Genomic DNA, 17,892 nt, shown 5'->3' on the forward strand with positions numbered 1-17,892 from the left:
AAGAAACTGAGGGGCTAAAATAGAAATATCCTATTTTCCCAGACCGTGTAGTAACCAGATCCCACTATCATAAGTCACAGCATGAAGCGAAAAATAATGACAAAGGTGAAGGAATCACAGAATCCCTACAGTGTGGAAACAGGCCCTTCGGCCCAAAACGTTCACACCCTCTGAAGAGTAACCCACCCAGACTCATTCCCCTACCGTATTACTCTATGTTTACCCCTAACTAATGTACCTAACCTACACATCCCTGAACACAATGGACAATTTAGCATGGCCAATTCACCTAACCTGCACATCTTTGGACCGTGGGAGGAAACTGGAACACCCAGAGGAAACCCACGCAGACCCGGGGAGAATGTTTCAATCTCCACACAGAGTTGCCGGAGACTGGAATTGAACCCAGGTCCCGGGCGCCATGAGGCAACAGTACTAACCACTGGGCCACTGTTCCGCCCCATAAGGAGTTGAGGTTCAGTTAGCAGACACACTGTTTGATGTAATGGTGCAGGAAAAACCTGAACAGGCAGAGGATCAGATAGAAGGGTTTAGTCCTGAAAGGTTAAGGGACTTGCAACGAGACAAGATGATAAAGATATATATAATATACACACGGACGCGTACTCCGAAAAGGAGGCAGAATATTCCAGAGGGCTATTAATTGAAAAATAAAATTCGAAGACAGAAATGGAGACCATGGCAGGTTAGTGCAGAGGAGAAATGAGCCAAAGTGCACCAGATTGCATTGCCGGTAGCATACAGACAGGAGGTATTGTGGGGTAGTACATGAACTACCTGTAGGTGGTCACCTAGGGGTACAAAAGACTCAGGCTAAGGTACAAAAACATTTTTATTGGTCTGTAATGCACAATGATGTGGTTAACTTTTGCTGTGTGTGTCATACATGCCAAATGGTAGGTAAACCACAGGCAGTAATAAAACCAGCAGCTTTGTTGCCAATTCCCACATTTGAAGAACCTTTCACACAGGTTATAATTAATTGTGTAGGCCCCCTCCTGAGAACTAGGAGAGAGAAAGGACTGGAGAAACAGGTATTAGTTACTGCTCCACAGAATGAGGAATCAAATCCAGATGAGGTGGATTTTGATGAGCCTCAAAATAGATTAAAAAATGAAGTCCTCGAGGAGTGGGATAGGTTAGGAAACTATGTGCGTCATGAGCATAGATCGCAGTTGAAGTTGTTACTGCTTTATAAGGGCATATGTAAGAATCAGTTGGGGAGGACTAATACTATTGTACATGAAGTAGACATCGGCAATATTGCTCCGATAAAACAACACCTCTATCCTTTCAAAGCCAGACAGGTCCAGAAGGAAGTGGAGGCTATCATCGAGGACAAGGATATCATCGAGTCGAGAGTGTGGTGCTGGAAAAGCACAGCAGGTCAGCTTGCATTGGAGGAGTAGGAGAATCAACATTTCAGGCATAAGCCCTTCATCACATTCTCCTACTTCTCAGATGCTGCCTGATCGGCTGTGCTTTTCCTGCACCACACTCTCGACTCTGACCTCCAGCATCTGCAGTCCTCACTTTTTCCCCAAGGACATCATCGAACGAAGCCAGAGGGAGTGGAGTTCGCCAATTGTCTCAGTTCCCAAACTGGATAGGACGCTACGATTCTGTGTGGATTATCGGAAGGTCAACACTGTTACAAAATTGGACTCATATCCAATTCCTAGACTGGGGGACTGTATTGAGAAAGTTGGACAAGCTAGTTACAACACCAGGTTGAACTTAATGCGTGGTTACTAGCAAGTACTTTTATCAGAGACAGAGAAAGAAATGTCTGCATTTGTCACCCCAAATGGGCTATGTCAGTTTAAAGTGATGCCCTTTGGAATGAAGAACGTACGTGCCACATTCTAAAGACTCATGAACAGAGTTGTGGCTGCATTAACAAACTGTGCAGTCTATTTGGACAACATAGTGATCTTTAGTAAGTCCTGGAAAGATCACACGGTACAGTTGACAGAGCTCTTTGAATGACTACGAGAAGGAAAACTGATATTAAACTTAAACAAAACTGAATTCGCAAAAGCAGAGGAGACATGCTTGGGACATAATGTTGGTCCTGGAAGATTGACCCCACGGAATGCAAAGACGAAAGCCATCGAGGAATTTCCACAACCATTGAAGAAAGAGGTGCTTCTATTCTTAGGACTCAGCGGATTCTATCAGAAGTTTGTTCCAAACCTCAGCAGTGTAATGGCACTGTTAACCGATTTGCTGAAGAACAACACAAAGTTTTGGTGGACAGAACAACACCAGGAGACATTCAACCATTTAAAAGCCATATTAACCACCAAACCAGTTTTAGCTACACCAAACTGTTCAAAACCTTTTAAAGTCACCATCAAGGCTAGTGACATTGGAGTTGGAGCTGCACTGCTACAGGAAGATGAGGATGGGATTGAACTGCCAGTTGGTTACTTTTCAAAGATACACCAGAGGAAATACTCCACGATTGGAAAAGAACTGAGTTGGCACTGGACTAACAACAATTTGTCAGAGAAAGTTGTGCACAATCCTCTCAAATTCTTAGAACACTTTAAAGACAAGAATGAGACTATTTCGTTGGAGCCTTACATTACAGACTTTTAATTTTAAAATTATACATGTTGCGGGTCAGAAGAATGTAATCGCAGATGTGTTGTCGCAGATTTTCACTGATAACGTTTAGATGAGATTTGTATTTATCCAATGTTTCATATATATTGGAAGAGGTTAAAGTGAACCTAGATTAATGTTATTTGTATATTATGATAATGTGTTTAAAGAATAGAAAACAAAATGAAGCCATCTTTTTATTATGATGGTTCATTTTGTCTTAAGGAGGGAGGTGTTATAAAGGTGGAAGGGGTACTCTTTTAAGAGAGTTGAAAGCTAGCAAGGACTTAGGCACACAAATTACTGGAACGTTTACAATGTAACATATGGTCCAGTAGATGGCTGTGAGACAAAAACAAATTCAAATTTGGACAATCAGTTTAAATTATGCCCCAGGATACTAAACTCCAATCAAGTTTGAATTTGGTATTCTGACAATATTAAAACCAATGAAACAATCCAATGCTTTGGGGTATAAATATTAAACAAATTGAACAGTTGGAGGAGAACTGCCAAGCCACCAACATATGCCTGCAAAATAGCTCTCTTAAAGGTACCTTTATCTATCAATGACCTGTGAAACAGAAACGCTAAGAAGACAATGAAGAAGATACAAAGAGAAGATCTGATAGCTGGCTGGTTTTGAAATTTGAATTTTTTGGTAAATATTAATCGGAGTTTTATCGGACCAGTATTATAGAAGGGAAAGTAAAAGATAGGTTAGAGAAAGGAGTTGTAAATAATTATTAGTTATTCTCTGTTAAACTTTTAAAAAACAAGTTGTTAAGTTTTAATTTAATTAGTGACCTGTGACACAGTTCTTGGCCTCTCGAATTGTAACTGATTACAGGATGGGTTAAATAATTTCTGTGTTGCTGGTTTAAATTAGCAGAGGCGATTTACTCTGTGTCGTAACAGAGGGTCAGTACTAAGGGAGTGTCACACTGTCGGAGCGTCGGTGCTGAGGGAGGGCCGCACTGTCGGAGGGTCGGTGCTGAGGGAGGGCCGCACTGTCGGAGGGTCGGTGCTGAGGGAGGGCCGCACTGTCGGAGGGTCGGTGCTGAGGGAGGGCCGCACTGTCGGAGGGTCGGTGCTGAGGGAGGGCCGCCCTGTCGGAGGGTCGGTGCTGAGGGAGGGCCGCACTGTCGGAGGGTCGGTGCTGAGGGAGGGCCGCACTGTCGGAGGGTCGGTGCTGAGGGAGCGCCGCACTGTCGGAGGGTCGGTGCTGAGGGAGCGCCGCACTGTCGGAGGGTCGGTGCTGAGGGAGCGCCGCACTGTCGGAGGGTCGGTGCTGAGGGAGCGCCGCACTGTCGGAGGGTCGGTGCTGAGGGAGCGCCGCACTGTCGGAGGGTCGGTGCTGAGGGAGCGCCGCACTGTCGGAGGGTCGGTGCTGAGGGAGCGCCGCACTGTCGGAGGGTCGGTGCTGAGGGAGCGCCGCACTGTCGGAGGGTCGGTGCTGAGGGAGCGCCGCACTGTCGGAGGGTCGGTGCTGAGGGAGCGCCGCACTGTCGGAGGGTCGGTGCTGAGGGAGCGCCGCACTGTCGGAGGGTCGGTGCTGAGGGAGCGCCGCACTGTCGGAGGGTCGGTGCTGAGGGAGCGCCGCACTGTCGGAGGGTCGGTGCTGAGGGAGCGCCGCACTGTCGGAGGGTCGGTGCTGAGGGAGCGCCGCACTGTCGGAGGGTCGGTGCTGAGGGAGCGCCGCACTGTCGGAGGGTCGGTGCTGAGGGAGCGCCGCACTGTCGGAGGGTCGGTGCTGAGGGAGCGCCGCACTGTCGGAGGGTCGGTGCTGAGGGAGCGCCGCACTGTCGGAGGGTCGGTGCTGAGGGAGCGCCGCACTGTCGGAGGGTCGGTGCTGAGGGAGCGCCGCACTGTCGGAGGGTCGGTGCTGAGGGAGCGCCGCACTGTCGGAGGGTCGGTGCTGAGGGAGCGCCGCACTGTCGGAGGGTCGGTGCTGAGGGAGCGCCGCACTGTCGGAGGGTCGGTGCTGAGGGAGCGCCGCACTGTCGGAGGGTCGGTGCTGAGGGAGCGCCGCACTGTCGGAGGGTCGGTGCTGAGGGAGCGCCGCACTGTCGGAGGGTCGGTGCTGAGGGAGCGCCGCACTGTCGGAGGGTCGGTGCTGAGGGAGCGCCGCACTGTCGGAGGGTCGGTGCTGAGGGAGCGCCGCACTGTCGGAGGGTCGGTGCTGAGGGAGCGCCGCACTGTCGGAGGGTCGGTGCTGAGGGAGCGCCGCACTGTCGGAGGGTCGGTGCTGAGGGAGCGCCGCCCTGTCGGAGGGTCGGTGCTGAGGGAGCGCCGCCCTGTCGGAGGGTCGGTGCTGAGGGAGCGCCGCACTGTCGGAGGGTCGGTGCTGAGGGAGCGCCGCACTGTCGGAGGGTCGGTGCTGAGGGAGCGCCGCACTGTCGGAGGGTCGGTGCTGAGGGAGCGCCGCACTGTCGGAGGGTCGGTGCTGAGGGAGCGCCGCACTGTCGGAGGGTCGGTGCTGAGGGAGCGCCGCACTGTCGGAGGGTCGGTGCTGAGGGAGCGCCGCACTGTCGGAGGGTCGGTGCTGAGGGAGCGCCGCACTGTCGGAGGGTCGGTGCTGAGGGAGCGCCGCACTGTCGGAGGGTCGGTGCTGAGGGAGCGCCGCACTGTCGGAGGGTCGGTGCTGAGGGAGCGCCGCACTGTCGGAGGGTCGGTGCTGAGGGAGCGCCGCACTGTCGGAGGGTCGGTGCTGAGGGAGCGCCGCACTGTCGGAGGGTCGGTGCTGAGGGAGCGCCGCACTGTCGGAGGGTCGGTGCTGAGGGAGCGCCGCACTGTCGGAGGGTCGGTGCTGAGGGAGCGCCGCACTGTCGGAGGGTCGGTGCTGAGGGAGCGCCGCACGGTCGGAGGGTCAGTGCTGAGGGAGCGCCGCACTGTCGGAGGGTCAGTGCTGAGGGAGCGCCGCACTGTCGGAGCGTCAGTGCTGAGGGAACGCCGCACTGTCGGAGCGTCAGTGCTGAGGGAGCGCCGCACTGTCGGAGCGTCAGTGCTGAGGGAGCGCCGCACTGTCGGAGCGTCAGTGCTGAGGGAGCGCCGCACTGTCGGAGCGTCAGTGCTGAGGGAGCGCCGCACTGTCGGAGCGTCAGTGCTGAGGGAGCGCCGCACTGTCGGAGCGTCAGTGCTGAGGGAGCGCCGCACTGTCGGAGCGTCAGTGCTGAGGGAGCGCCGCACTGTCGGAGCGTCAGTGCTGAGGGAGCGCCGCACTGTCGGAGCATCAGTGCTGAGGGAGCATCACACTGTCAGAGGAAGCACTGAACCATTGGAGAATGAGTATGAAGGAATGCTGCATTCTTACAGCAGGGGCTGTACTGACAGCATGACTATAATCAATATGTGAATCAATCCCTCAGGCAGTTAGGACATGCCTGAAATGAAAGTCACCGTCGCCCCAACACGATCACGATCATCACTTACTGGAAGGAAGTCAGTGACAAGCATCAAGGAGAGACTTGTCGACATGCCATACATGCAGATGGCGATCAATGTGGACGTGACTTGCAAGGCATTAATCACGAGTGTGGTCTTTTTCTGCAAAGGCAAGCCATCAGATAAAAGCAGGCAGCAGGGTCAAAGTAGCAACCAACAACTCAATTTAACTTTGACATTGGGACCTGTCCCTGACTGGAGGTCCAAACCAAGCATGCATGGCCCAGCCTGTCCCTGTTCAAAATGCCAGTCTCTAATTGTCACACAGGAACAAAGAACATTTTCTAATCAACCTGTTCAAATGTCGTATGACACACCTCTAGAAAAAAAGACGGACCTGAGGTGGGACCTGAATCTTGGGTTTGTGGCTCAGAAATAAAGTAGTACTGCTGCACCACGAAGCTCCCAGCCCCAACACCCCGTGTCAAACACAGCTACAAAGTGAATATTGTGTCAGGTTCAAGTCCCATCTGCTTCAGAACAAGATCTGAAAGAACTGCGAATGCTGTATGTCAGAGACAAAAATAGAAATTGCTGGAAAAGCTCAGCAAGTCTAGCAGCATCTGTGAAGAGAAATAAGAGTTAATATTTCGGTTCGAGTGACCTTCCTCTAAGGAAGGTCACTTGACCTGAAACATCAACTCTGCAAACGTTTTCCAGCAATGTCTATTTTTCCATCTGCTTCAGAGTTGTGTCAGAGCATATCTGAATAGGTCAGCAAAAAAAAAAGAGCTGGGTTCAGCTTCCTGCCTTTCTTCCATGGCCATGAGAGTGTCCAGATTTCCTTAGAGAAGGGAATATGTTGTATCCACCATCACCCTCGAAGCTTTGAGAGAAAAGTGGACACTGCAAGGACTAAACTTCCTACTCTTCCCCTTTGTTATTGTTAGTGTGTGTGTGTTTTTTTGAGGGGGGGGGGGGGGGGGGGGGGTGAGGGGGGGGTGGGGGGTTGCAACTCTATTTTGACCAGTGGCATGGTTGACTTGATGGTGGTTTATCAAACACTATATCTTTGGTGTTACTGCACTGCCTTTAATGGACTCTGCATGTAATTTGAACAGTTGGAAACATAGATGGTTTAATAGTGGTGATTAATTGATGTAAAATATCACAAGTAATTTAATAGTGGGAAAGGCCATTTGGTTGTGTGATAGCCCTTCCAAATGTTTTTTTAAAAAGACCTGGATTTAACTGCCTTGCCCTCTTTTAGAGTCATACAGCACAGAAACAGACCCTTTGGTCCAACTCGTCCATGCTGACCAGGTATCCAAAACTGATCTCATCCCAATTGCCAGCATTTGACCCATAGCCCTCGAAACCTTTCCTATTCATCTACCAATCCAGATGCCTTTTAAATGTTATAATTGTACCAGCCTGGCAGCTCATTTCATACATGCACCACCCTCTGCATGTAACAGTTCCTTCTTGCGTCCCTTTTAAATCTTTCCCCTCTCACCTTAAACCTGTATCCTCTGGTTTTGGAATGTGCTATGCTGGGGAAGAGACCTTGTCTGCTTACCCTATTCATGTCCCTCATGATTTTATAATCCTCTATGATGCCACTCCTCAGCCTCCGACACACTAAAGGAAAAGGCTCCAGCCTATTCAGCCTCTCCCTGTAGCTCAAACCCTCCAGTCCTGGCAACATTCTTGTAGATCTTTTCTAAATCCTCTCAAGTTTCACAACATCTTTCCTATAGCAGGGAGACCGGAATTGAACACAAACTAAAAGTGGCCTAACCAATGTCCTGTACACCCACAATATGACACCCCAACTCCTATAGTCAATACGCTGACCAATGAAGGCAAGTGTGCCAAACATCTTCACCACCCTGAGACTCCACCTTCAAGGAAGTATGAACCTGCACCCCCTGGATCCCTCTGTTCAGCAACACTCCCCAGGGTCTTACCATTAACTGTATAAATTTTGCCCTACCTTGCCTTACCAGAGTGTAACACCCGACATATATCTGAATTAAACTCCATCCGTCACTCCTCAGCCCATTGGCTCACTGTATTCTGAGATAACCTTCTTCGCTGTCCACTACACCACAAATTTTGGTGTCATCTGCAAGCATACTAATCACATCTCCTATATTCACATCCAAATCATATCAAACTTATATATAAAAGAGAAAATGTAGTGGACTGAGCAGTAAACATTGCAGCACAAGCCTCCAGTCTGAAAAACAACCCTTCACCACCACTCTCTGTCTCCGAACATCGAGCCAATGTTGTATCCAATCAGCTGGCTTCCCCTGGATTTCACATTATCTAACTTTGTTAACCACTGGATTCTAGAGGAATACCAGAGGTTTGAAGAACTGTCAATGTGAAACCCCTACTCAAAAAGGGAGAGAGGCAAAAAGCAAGTAACTATAGACAGATTAACATTTAATGTTATAGAATGTATGAGAATCAATTAAGGAAAATCATAATCTAATGAAGCTGAAATTGTGTTTAATTTAATTAAGTCATCTCAATCTGAGTGGAACCAGTAACGTGTTATATTTTGAATTCCAGAAGGTGTTTGAAAGGTACCTGACAAAAGGTTAGGTCATAAAAGACCACAGTGTGGAGGCAGTACATTGGTGTAGACAGAGAATTGGTTTAGGGACAGGAAAAAGCGAGTGGGGATAAGGGGTTCTTTCTCGTGTTGCCAATCTTGACCAGTGGGGGTCCCACAGAGATCGTTGCTGAGAACACAACCGTTTACAATATATATTAATGAACTGTAGGAAGGAAGTGAATGTATTGTTGCCTAATGTGCAGATGACACTAAAATAGGTGGAAAGGTAGGTTGCGAGAGGCTACAAATAGTTTACAGAGAGATATTGTTAGGCTAAGTAAGTGGCCAAAGAGTTGGGAAATAGAGTATAATGCATGGAAATGTGAAATTGTTGATTTTGGAAGGGAAAACAAATAGACACGTATTATTTAAATGTAGACAAACTGCAGAAAGCTGCAACACAAAGGGAATCGAGTGTACTTGTCAACAACACACCGAAATCCAGCAAACAGAGCAGCAGGTAATCAAGAAGACTAATGGAATGTGGCCCTTATTTCAGGGGGTTGGAGTACAAGAGTAGAGAAGCCTTACTGCAACTGTGCAAGCTGTTAGTGAAACCACACTTGGAGTACTGATAGCAATTTTGGCCCCTTTATTTAAGGAAAGATATTATTTCATTGTAGGCAGTTCACAGAAGGCTCATGAGGATAATCCTCAGTATGGAGGGATTGTCTTATTGGCAAAGATTAAACAGGTTAGGACTCTACTCACTGGTGTTTCAAAGAATGAGAGATGATCTCATTGAAATAGATAGGATTCTTAAGGAGCTTGACAGGGTAAATGCTGAGAGGATGTTTCCCCTCATGGGAGAGTTTAGGACCAGAGGGCATTGTCTCAGATTAAAGGGGTGCCAATTCAAGACGGAGCTGAGGAGGAATTTCTTCTCTCAGAGGATTGAGTATGTTTGGAACTCCTTGCCAAAGACAGCTGCTGGGGTAGGTTCCTTGCGATTATTTAAGTCTGAGATAAATTAATTCTTGATCGGTAGGCGTTCAGGGAAAAGGCAGGAAAGAGGGTGTGAGGAAGGTCAGATTGGTCATGATTCTGTTGAATTGGCCTATTATTTCCTTTTGTTTCTACTATTATTTCCACTATTTCCTGTTCCTATTTCTTATGTCTTAAGGACATCCAAATCTCTATCAGGCAGTTTTCTGCAACCTTTCCTAATTTGAATAATATTCAGCTCCTCTGTGCGTTTATGCATTTTGGCAGGAATAATAATTTCCCTCATTACTTTCCATCTGCCGAGTTTCTGCTCTCTCGGTTAGCTTGTCCATATCCCTCTGTAGACTATCTTCACAAGTTTCCTTCCCACCTATTTTTATGTCACCTGTAAACTTGGCTTTAGTACATTCACTTTTGTCATCCAAGTCATTAATGTATTTTAAATAATTGCGGAACTAGCACTCATCGCTGTGGCACTCCTTGCAGGTTACCAGCCTCAAAATGTGTCCTTTATCCCAACTATGTCTTCTATCAGTCAAGGTATTTATTTAACAATTCTGCCACTTCCTGGATCCCCGTTATTTCCCAAGTCCCATTCTCGAAAGGGTCTATGTTCACTTTGGACTCTCTTCATTTTTACATACTTAACAAGCTCTTACTATCAATTTTTATATTAGTTGCTAGTTTACTCTCAAAGCTTTTTTTTCCTTTATTACATTTATGGTCATCTTTTTGTCGGTTTTAAAACTTGCCAATTCCTTGAGTTGACCATTAATCTTTCCACATTATAGTTTTGTTTCTCTTTCTTCCAATTTGACCCTATCCTTAATTTCCTTGGTTAACCATGGTTGGTTCCTAAAATTCTTCCTCCTTATTTTTGTTGAGAGCCATGAACTTTTTTTTGTAAGTCTGCCATTGTTTATCAATGTACTTTTCTGTTAAACTGCTTTCCCAGTCCACTCCAGGAGCAAACAATAACACCTATTTCCAGGGCCGTATTCTGGCTTGAGACCCCGCCCTAGTCTTGAGGCCACTGTCCCTCTGCAAGGAGTCTCCATTGCTTCAAGGTGCTGCCTCTTGCACAGGCCACCCTGTCAAAAACCCTTCATTATCTTCAAATACTTGCATCAAGCCACCCACTTCATCCTCTCTCCTCCTAGAGTAGAGAGCCTGGGCCTGTACAATCATATCCAGAGAAACAGCCAAGCATATAAAAACTCCATCAATACTTACAAACTCCTCAGTGGGTGCTCCAGCACAGCGAATACATACTACTCCGGAAATGATAGACTGCAAAAAATTGGGGATGGAAAGGACACGGGAGACACATGATTACTTGGCAGGTAACAAGTTGTGGAATGAGACAAAGTGACTTGGGAGCAGTTTGAGAAGCAATGATGTTGGGAAACAAAAGCTGAGCTTGCTAACTTACAGTGCCATATTGTCTAAGAAACACCAGATTGTTCAAACTGTCAGCCACTTGATCAAATATCTGCACAGGCACCATCACTCACCAATACGCTTCTCAAACTCCTCCAGTCCATGCAACCCACCGTATCTCTATAACCGGTTGCAGTCTTGACAATCCTCCTTATCTCTAACCTTCTCCAGATCTCACAACACTTCCTGTGTAATCGCCAACAGCTTCTACACTCCTCTCTACCTCTGTAACTTCCACCAACCCCGAGCAAAATTTCGGTAAACGCTACTCCCTCCAGCCCCTCTATCCTTCCCTATCTCTGAAGCCTTCTCCAGTCCTATGTACACCATGCAGGACTGCTCCTCTGACACTGCACAACTCACTATTGAACACCTAACTGCATACCACCCTCAGTTCTAACCCTGCAACAGTGCAGGTCTGTCCCAGTAATGACCCTCTGGCAATGCAAAACTCACAGTCCTGACCCTCAGAGCAGTACTCCTCCAGTATTGCTTCTGACGGTGCAGTACTCCCACAGTACTGACCCTCTAACAGTGCAGGTCTTATTTGGCACAGACCCTCAGATAACACTGCACTCTTCTAGCACTGACCTTTTAATGCAGCATTCCCTTAGTACTAGAACCAGGAATCCTGTTAGCCTGGGTTACAGAGTCGGTGTCCCAGCAGAGTTCAGCATCTGTCTCACTAAGCTACTGCTGCCAGCAGTTGGTGAAAAGTGACTAGCTTCTGCTGTTCCCCAAGCACTGCCAATGAACATCGTACCAGACCGCGAGCATGTAGAAAGAACAAACCATAACTCCTGACCACCAAGGGGTGGCAATCTTGACGGCAGGCGAGTAGGGCACCGTGATAGCCAGGACAATTCCTCCCAGTACCTGGACCACGCCCAGAAGGACCTGCATCACCTGCAAGGAGAAGAAAATTGACACTGAAATCAGTGGCTGCAGGAAATCAGTCTCGAACCCACATCATTCAAACTAGTTTGAGGACAGCCAAGGTGGTTGATGAATCAGTGAGCAAAGCACAACACGTTCCAAATAAGCAGGTGCTTGGTTGGTTGAATCTTACTGAAAGAGAGACATGTCGAGGAGCTTTTGTTGTGCACACAACAGGACAAACAGAGGAATGTATGATTACATATATGCTCACAAGCATTTCGACTGAAGGAGAAAGAGATTTGTTTATAGGCACGTCAACGTCTGACCAGTCAAGGCACCTCCATGGAGAAAGCCAGAGGGCAGCTGTTAGATGGGATCCCACAATGGGATGGCACTTAGGAATCTTGACAGCATTAGTAGCTGCCTTAAATTGGTTGTTAATGCATTCACGTGGGTTTGTAATGTGGCTCATTTACACTTGTGAGAGTGACATATATTAATATGCAGGGCCCATTTTCTGCAAACAAAAGTATAGGTCTGTTACTTGGGAACTGGCTAAGTCTACAATTCCCCTTTGTTATCATCCACTCACTAACCAATCAGCATTCCTTCTGTCCTGGACGAAAAATTGTTGTGACCGTTAGAATTTGGTATTCTTCTGTACTGAAGGAAAATCTCCAGAAATAGGATTCTTCTAAACAAGATTCAAAATAATCACTAAAACAACAAGCACTGCAAATCCAACATAAAAACAGAACATGGCCTTGGAGTGCAGGTTCATAGCTCCTTGAAAGTGGGGTCGCAGGTAGATAGGATAGTGAAGGCAACGTTTGGTTTGCTTTCCTTTATTGGTCAGAGTATTGAGTACAGGAGTTGGGAGGTCATGTTGCGGCTGTACAGGACATTGGTTAGGCCACTGTTGGATTATTCTGTGCAATTCTGGTCTCCTTCCTATTGGAAGGATGTTGTGAAATTTGAAAGGATTCAGAAAAGATTTACAAGGATGTTGACAGGGTTGGAGAATTCAAGCTATAGGGAGAGGCTGAACAGGCTGGGGCTGTTTTCCCTGGAGTATCGGAAGCTGAGGGGTGACCTTATAGAGGTTTATAAAATCATGAGGGGCATGGATAGGATAAATAGACAAAGTCTTTTCCCTGGGGTGGGGGAGTCCAGAACTAGAGGATATAAAAGGTACCTAAGGGGCAACGTTTTCACGCAAAGGGTGGTGCATGTATGAAATGATCTGCCAGAGGAAGTGGTGGAGGCTGGTACAATTACTACATTTAAAGGCATCTGGATGGGTATATGAATAGGAAGGGTTTAGAGGGATATGGGCTAAGTGCTGGCAAATGGGACTAGATTAGGTTGGGATACCTGGTCAGCATGGACGAGTTGGACTGAAGGGTGTTTCCATGCTGTACATCTCTATGACACTATGTTGAGGAAACTCAGCAGGTCTGGCAGCATCTGTGAAGAGAGAGAAATAGACGGTGTGTTTTGAATCTGATCTGATTATGCTTCAGAGCTGAGGCAGAAAAGTGGTGGGTTTTACATTGTAAAGAAAGGTGAGGATCAGCAAATAGGACACAAGGAACAGTTAAAGCATGAGTGAGATCAGAGATTACAGATGTCATGGAAAAGGATGCAGTAATGGTTGTAGAGAAGAGAGATGGGTCAAGAGTTGGACTTTAATGGTAAATGTTAATGGCAGAAATGGCTGAAACCAAAACCAAGAAAATCAGACACACTGCTTGGTGGTGGTAAGGCAGGAAACAAAACACATTCAGAGTTGATGGCCTGAAGTTGTTGAACTGAACGCTGAATCCAGGTGGTGACATGGCAAAGGAGGTGCTGCTGCTGCAGCTGCATTATTTTCACTGGAACATTGCAGCAGCCTACGACAGAACTGTGAGCATGTTTACCGAAACATTGTATAAGTGACTGGAGGGTCAAAATTGTGCTTATGGACAAAGAGGAGGTGTTCCACAAACTGTCACCCAGTCTAGAGTTTGCTCTGCCCTTTATAGAGGATGATGTGGAGGTGCCAGTGGTGGACTGAGGTGGACAAAGCTAAAAATCACACAATGCCAGGTTATAGTCCAATAGGTTAGTTTGGAAGCACTAGCTTTCAGCACGCTGCTCCTTCATCGGGTAAGTGTGATTCCAAGGAACAGCAATCCGAAAGCTAGTGCTTCCAAATAAACCTGTTGGACTACAATGTGGTGTTTTGTGATTTTTAACTTTATTGAGGAGACGGCACTGTGAAATCACTGTTTCATTGGGCAGTATTTGGAGCTTTGGGGAGCGATGAAGGAACAGATAAAAAGGTATATGTAAAGCTTCTGTTTACAGTAAGAAGTCCATCACTTTTCCACTCTCTTCACTTCTGAAGAGCAGTCATACGTGACCTGAAATGTTAATTCTGCTTCTCTCTCTACAGACACTGAGGGACCTTGTGAGTTGCTCCAGCATTATGTTAATTTAGAATAGTTGACACATGCAGAGAATGTTTGCATCTGGAGGGTGTTGACAAAAGGGAAACAGAACAGAGGCAATCGCGACTTTCAGTGGAGGAGTTAGATAAATACTTGAAGGGAAAAAACAATTTGCAGAGATCATGTTGGCAAAGTATAGGAAAAGTATGGGACAATTCATAGTACAGTTTCAAAAGGATGCTACAAGAACAATATGCTGAATGACTGCCTTCTATACTGTAAGGGAATTTGTGGGTATCAGCAAAAGCAGACCATGTGTGTCAAGAAGAGCAGTTAGGTCACAGATAGTCCTGCAAGTCTGCTGATGAGTCGAAGTGGGATTTGTACAACACTTCACCCACACTTTCTCCTTCAGACCATCTCAAAGTCAATCTGTGATCCTATCTACGAAAGGGTGCAGGACTAAAACACTGACCTGCTTTCAGGAAGATAGCTGCAAGCTTCCAGATTTGCCTGATGTAACATTGGATTACAGATGAACATTAACATGCCAGCAGCATAGCCCACCCTCAGTACTGACTCTCCCACAGTGCCAGCCTAAAACAGCGCAGTACTCCCTCAGCACTGACCCTCCGACAGTGCGGCCCTCCCTCAGCGCTGACCCTCCGACAGTGCGGCCCTCCCTCAGCGCTGACCCTCCGACAGTGCGGCCCTCCCTCAGCGCTGACCCTCCGACAGTGCGGCCCTCCCTCAGCGCTGACCCTCCGACAGTGCGGCCCTCCCTCAGCGCTGACCCTCCGACAGTGCGGCCCTCCCTCAGCGCTGACCCTCCGACAGTGCGGCCCTCCCTCAGCGCTGACCCTCCGACAGTGCGGCCCTCCCTCAGCGCTGACCCTCCGACAGTGCGGCCCTCCCTCAGCGCTGACCCTCCGACAGTGCGGCGCTCCCTCAGCGCTGACCCTCCGACAGTGCGGCGCTCCCTCAGCGCTGACCCTCCGACAGTGCGGCCTTCCCTCAGCGCTGACCCTCCGACAGCGCGGCCTTCCCTCAGCGCTGACCCTCCGACAGCGCGGCGTTCCCTCAGCGCTGACCCTCCGACAGCGCGGCGCTCCCTCAGCGCTGACCCTCCGACAGTGCGGCGCTCCCTCAGCGCTGACCCTCCGACAGTGCGGCGCTCGCTCAGCGCTGACCCTCCGACAGTGCGGCCCGCCCTCAGCGCTGACCCTCCGACAGTGCGGCCCTCCCTCAGCGCTGACCCTCCGACAGTGCGGCCCGCCCTCAGCGCTGACCCTCCGACAGTGCGGCCCGCCCTCAGCGCTGACCCTCCGACAGTGCGGCCCGCCCTCAGCGCTGACCCTCCGACAGTGCGGCCCGCCCTCAGCGCTGACCCTCCGACAGTGCGGCCCTCCCTCAGCGCTGACCCTCCGACAGTGCGGCCCTCCCTCAGCGCTGACCCTCGGACAGCGCGGCCCTCCCTCAGCGCTGATCCTCCGACAGCGCGGCCCTCCCTCAGCGCTGACCCTCCGACAGCGCGGCCTTCCCTCAGCGCTGACCCTCCGACAGTGCGGCCCTCCCTCAGCGCTGACCCTCCGACAGTGCGGCCCTCCCTCAGCGCTGACCCTCCGACAGTGCGGCCCTCCCTCAGCGCTGACCCTCCGACAGTGCGGCCCTCCCTCAGCGCTGACCCTCCGACAGTGCGGCCCTCCCTCAGCGCTGACCCTCGGACAGCGCGGCGCTCCCTCAGCGCTGATCGTCCGCCAGTGCGGCCCTCCCTCAGCGCTGATCCTCCGACAGTGCGGCCTTCCCTCAGCGCTGATCCTCCGACAGTGCGGCCCTCCCTCAGCGCTGACCGTCCGACAGTGCGGCCCTCCCTCAGCGCTGACCCTCCGACAGTGCGGCCCTCCCTCAGCGCTGACCCTCCGACAGTGCGGCCCTCCCTCAGCGCTGACCCTCCGACAGTGCGGCCCTCCCTCAGCGCTGATCCTCCGACAGTGCGGCCTTCCCTCAGCGCTGACCCTCCGACAGTGCGGCCCTCCCTCAGCGCTGACCGTCCGACAGCGCGGCGCTCCCTCAGCGCTGACCGTCCGACAGCGCGGCGCTCCCTCAGCGCTGACCGTCCGACAGCGCGGCGCTCCCTCAGCGCTGACCGTCCGACAGCGCGGCGCTCCCTCAGCGCTGACCGTCCGACAGCGCGGCGCTCCCTCAGCGCTGACCGTCCGACAGCGCGGCGCTCCCTCAGCGCTGACCGTCCGACAGCGCGGCGTTCCCTCAGCGGTGACCCCCCGACAGTGCGGCGCTCCCTCAGCGGTGACCCTCCGACAGCGCGGCGTTCCCTCAGCGCTGACCCTCCGACAGCGCGGCGTTCCCTCAGCGGTGACCCCCCGACAGTGCGGCGCTCCCTCAGCGCTGACCCTCCGACAGTGTGGCAATTCCTTGGTAACATAGCACCACCACCTCCTCAACCCTCAAACACTGTCTGTACCATGGCATCTGTACCATAGCCTTCATGGACAGCCCAAGTGGCGCAGGCCCTTACACCTAAAAACTTCACGTGTCCCTGGAGACATCCACCGTCTGCGGCGCAGCCTTTCAGAAACGTGCAGCATCCGGGTGTTTTATCCGTGGTTGCCATTCTGCTGCAACAGAGAGAAAGAGGTATTTGCTCAGCTGTTTATACAAGCAGGAGCCCGCAATCTTTACAACTGAAGCAAGACCCTTAACCAATTTTGAGCATGCCTAGAAAATGATCCCCACAGCTGTCTGCCAAAGACACTCAACTCTCAGGGAGAAGAAACACCTCTTCATCTTGGTCTTACATTAACACCCCAATATTTGGAGACTATTCCATTGTCCTAGACATTTAATTTTTGTGTGTGCAACTATAATTCCATGACTGATCAACTTTAAAATCTGTTTCAGGTGCAACAAAAAATAACTGGACTTTGCTTTCATGTTTTCTGCATCCCACCCACCCTCTCTTCCCAAAAGATGGGTTATGCTTGTCATTTTTCAATCTACAGAACCTTTCCAGAATAAAAACAATGGAAATTTTGGAAAATCAACACCAACAGATTGAATACCTCATTAGCAACCTGTTTTAAGACTCTAGGATCCACAAATTAGGACCCAACCGGACCCATGAATTTGTAGGCTGCAACTCCCTCAGTCTGCTATCTGTGTGATTGCAACTTCACAAAGTTTATCTCTCCCTTTCACCTCCTGACATATTGTTATAACTACAACCTTTGTTCATCTAATCCACCACATAATTGTCTATTAACACCCACTCTCACTCTCCAAAGCATAAACACTCAATGTACTTTATTCTTTATCTTTTTAAATACCTGTCAAAACGCTTATCATCCATTTTCACATTTCTTGCTAGCTTCCTCTTATATTCTAATTTTATCCTCCTGATTAACCTTTCTTTCATTCTGCCATTTTTTATATTCTGACCAATTATGTGACCTGTCACTTACCCTTGCAAGTTTATATGATTTTCCCTAAAGTTTAAGGGTTTCTTTAACTAACTAGTGATGGTCCTCCCCG

At 49.4% G+C, this 17,892-nt stretch overlaps 1 protein-coding gene across 7 annotated transcripts in view; it reads right to left on the bottom strand.

Annotated features, from left to right (window-relative positions):
• LOC122544064 (uncharacterized) overlaps positions 1 to 17,892 on the bottom strand; it is a 53,445-nt gene that overhangs the window by 15,232 nt on the left and 20,321 nt on the right. Inside the window, exons 3-7 of one of the 7 annotated variants that reach the window (XM_087981503.1) lie at positions 16,880 to 16,979; positions 13,283 to 13,375; positions 11,822 to 11,935; positions 10,823 to 10,879; positions 6,064 to 6,177 (exon numbers count right to left, since the gene is read on the bottom strand). In XM_087981503.1, the coding sequence (XP_087837629.1) occupies positions 6,064 to 6,177; positions 10,823 to 10,879; positions 11,822 to 11,932 (282 nt within the window). In that variant the 5' untranslated portion in view covers positions 11,933 to 11,935; positions 13,283 to 13,375; positions 16,880 to 16,979. Of the gene's footprint in view, positions 1 to 6,063; positions 6,178 to 10,822; positions 10,880 to 11,821; positions 11,936 to 13,282; positions 13,376 to 16,839; positions 16,980 to 17,892 lie in introns of those variants that run through there. The other 6 variants (XM_087981499.1, XM_087981498.1, XM_087981502.1 and 3 more) reach the window with 6 other exon arrangements.

Source organism: Chiloscyllium plagiosum, unplaced genomic scaffold (assembly GCF_037043375.1).
Source record: "Chiloscyllium plagiosum isolate Xiang-an unplaced genomic scaffold, Cpla_swu_hap1 HiC_scaffold_40, whole genome shotgun sequence".
Classification (NCBI taxonomy): Eukaryota; Metazoa; Chordata; class Chondrichthyes; order Orectolobiformes; family Hemiscylliidae; genus Chiloscyllium; species Chiloscyllium plagiosum.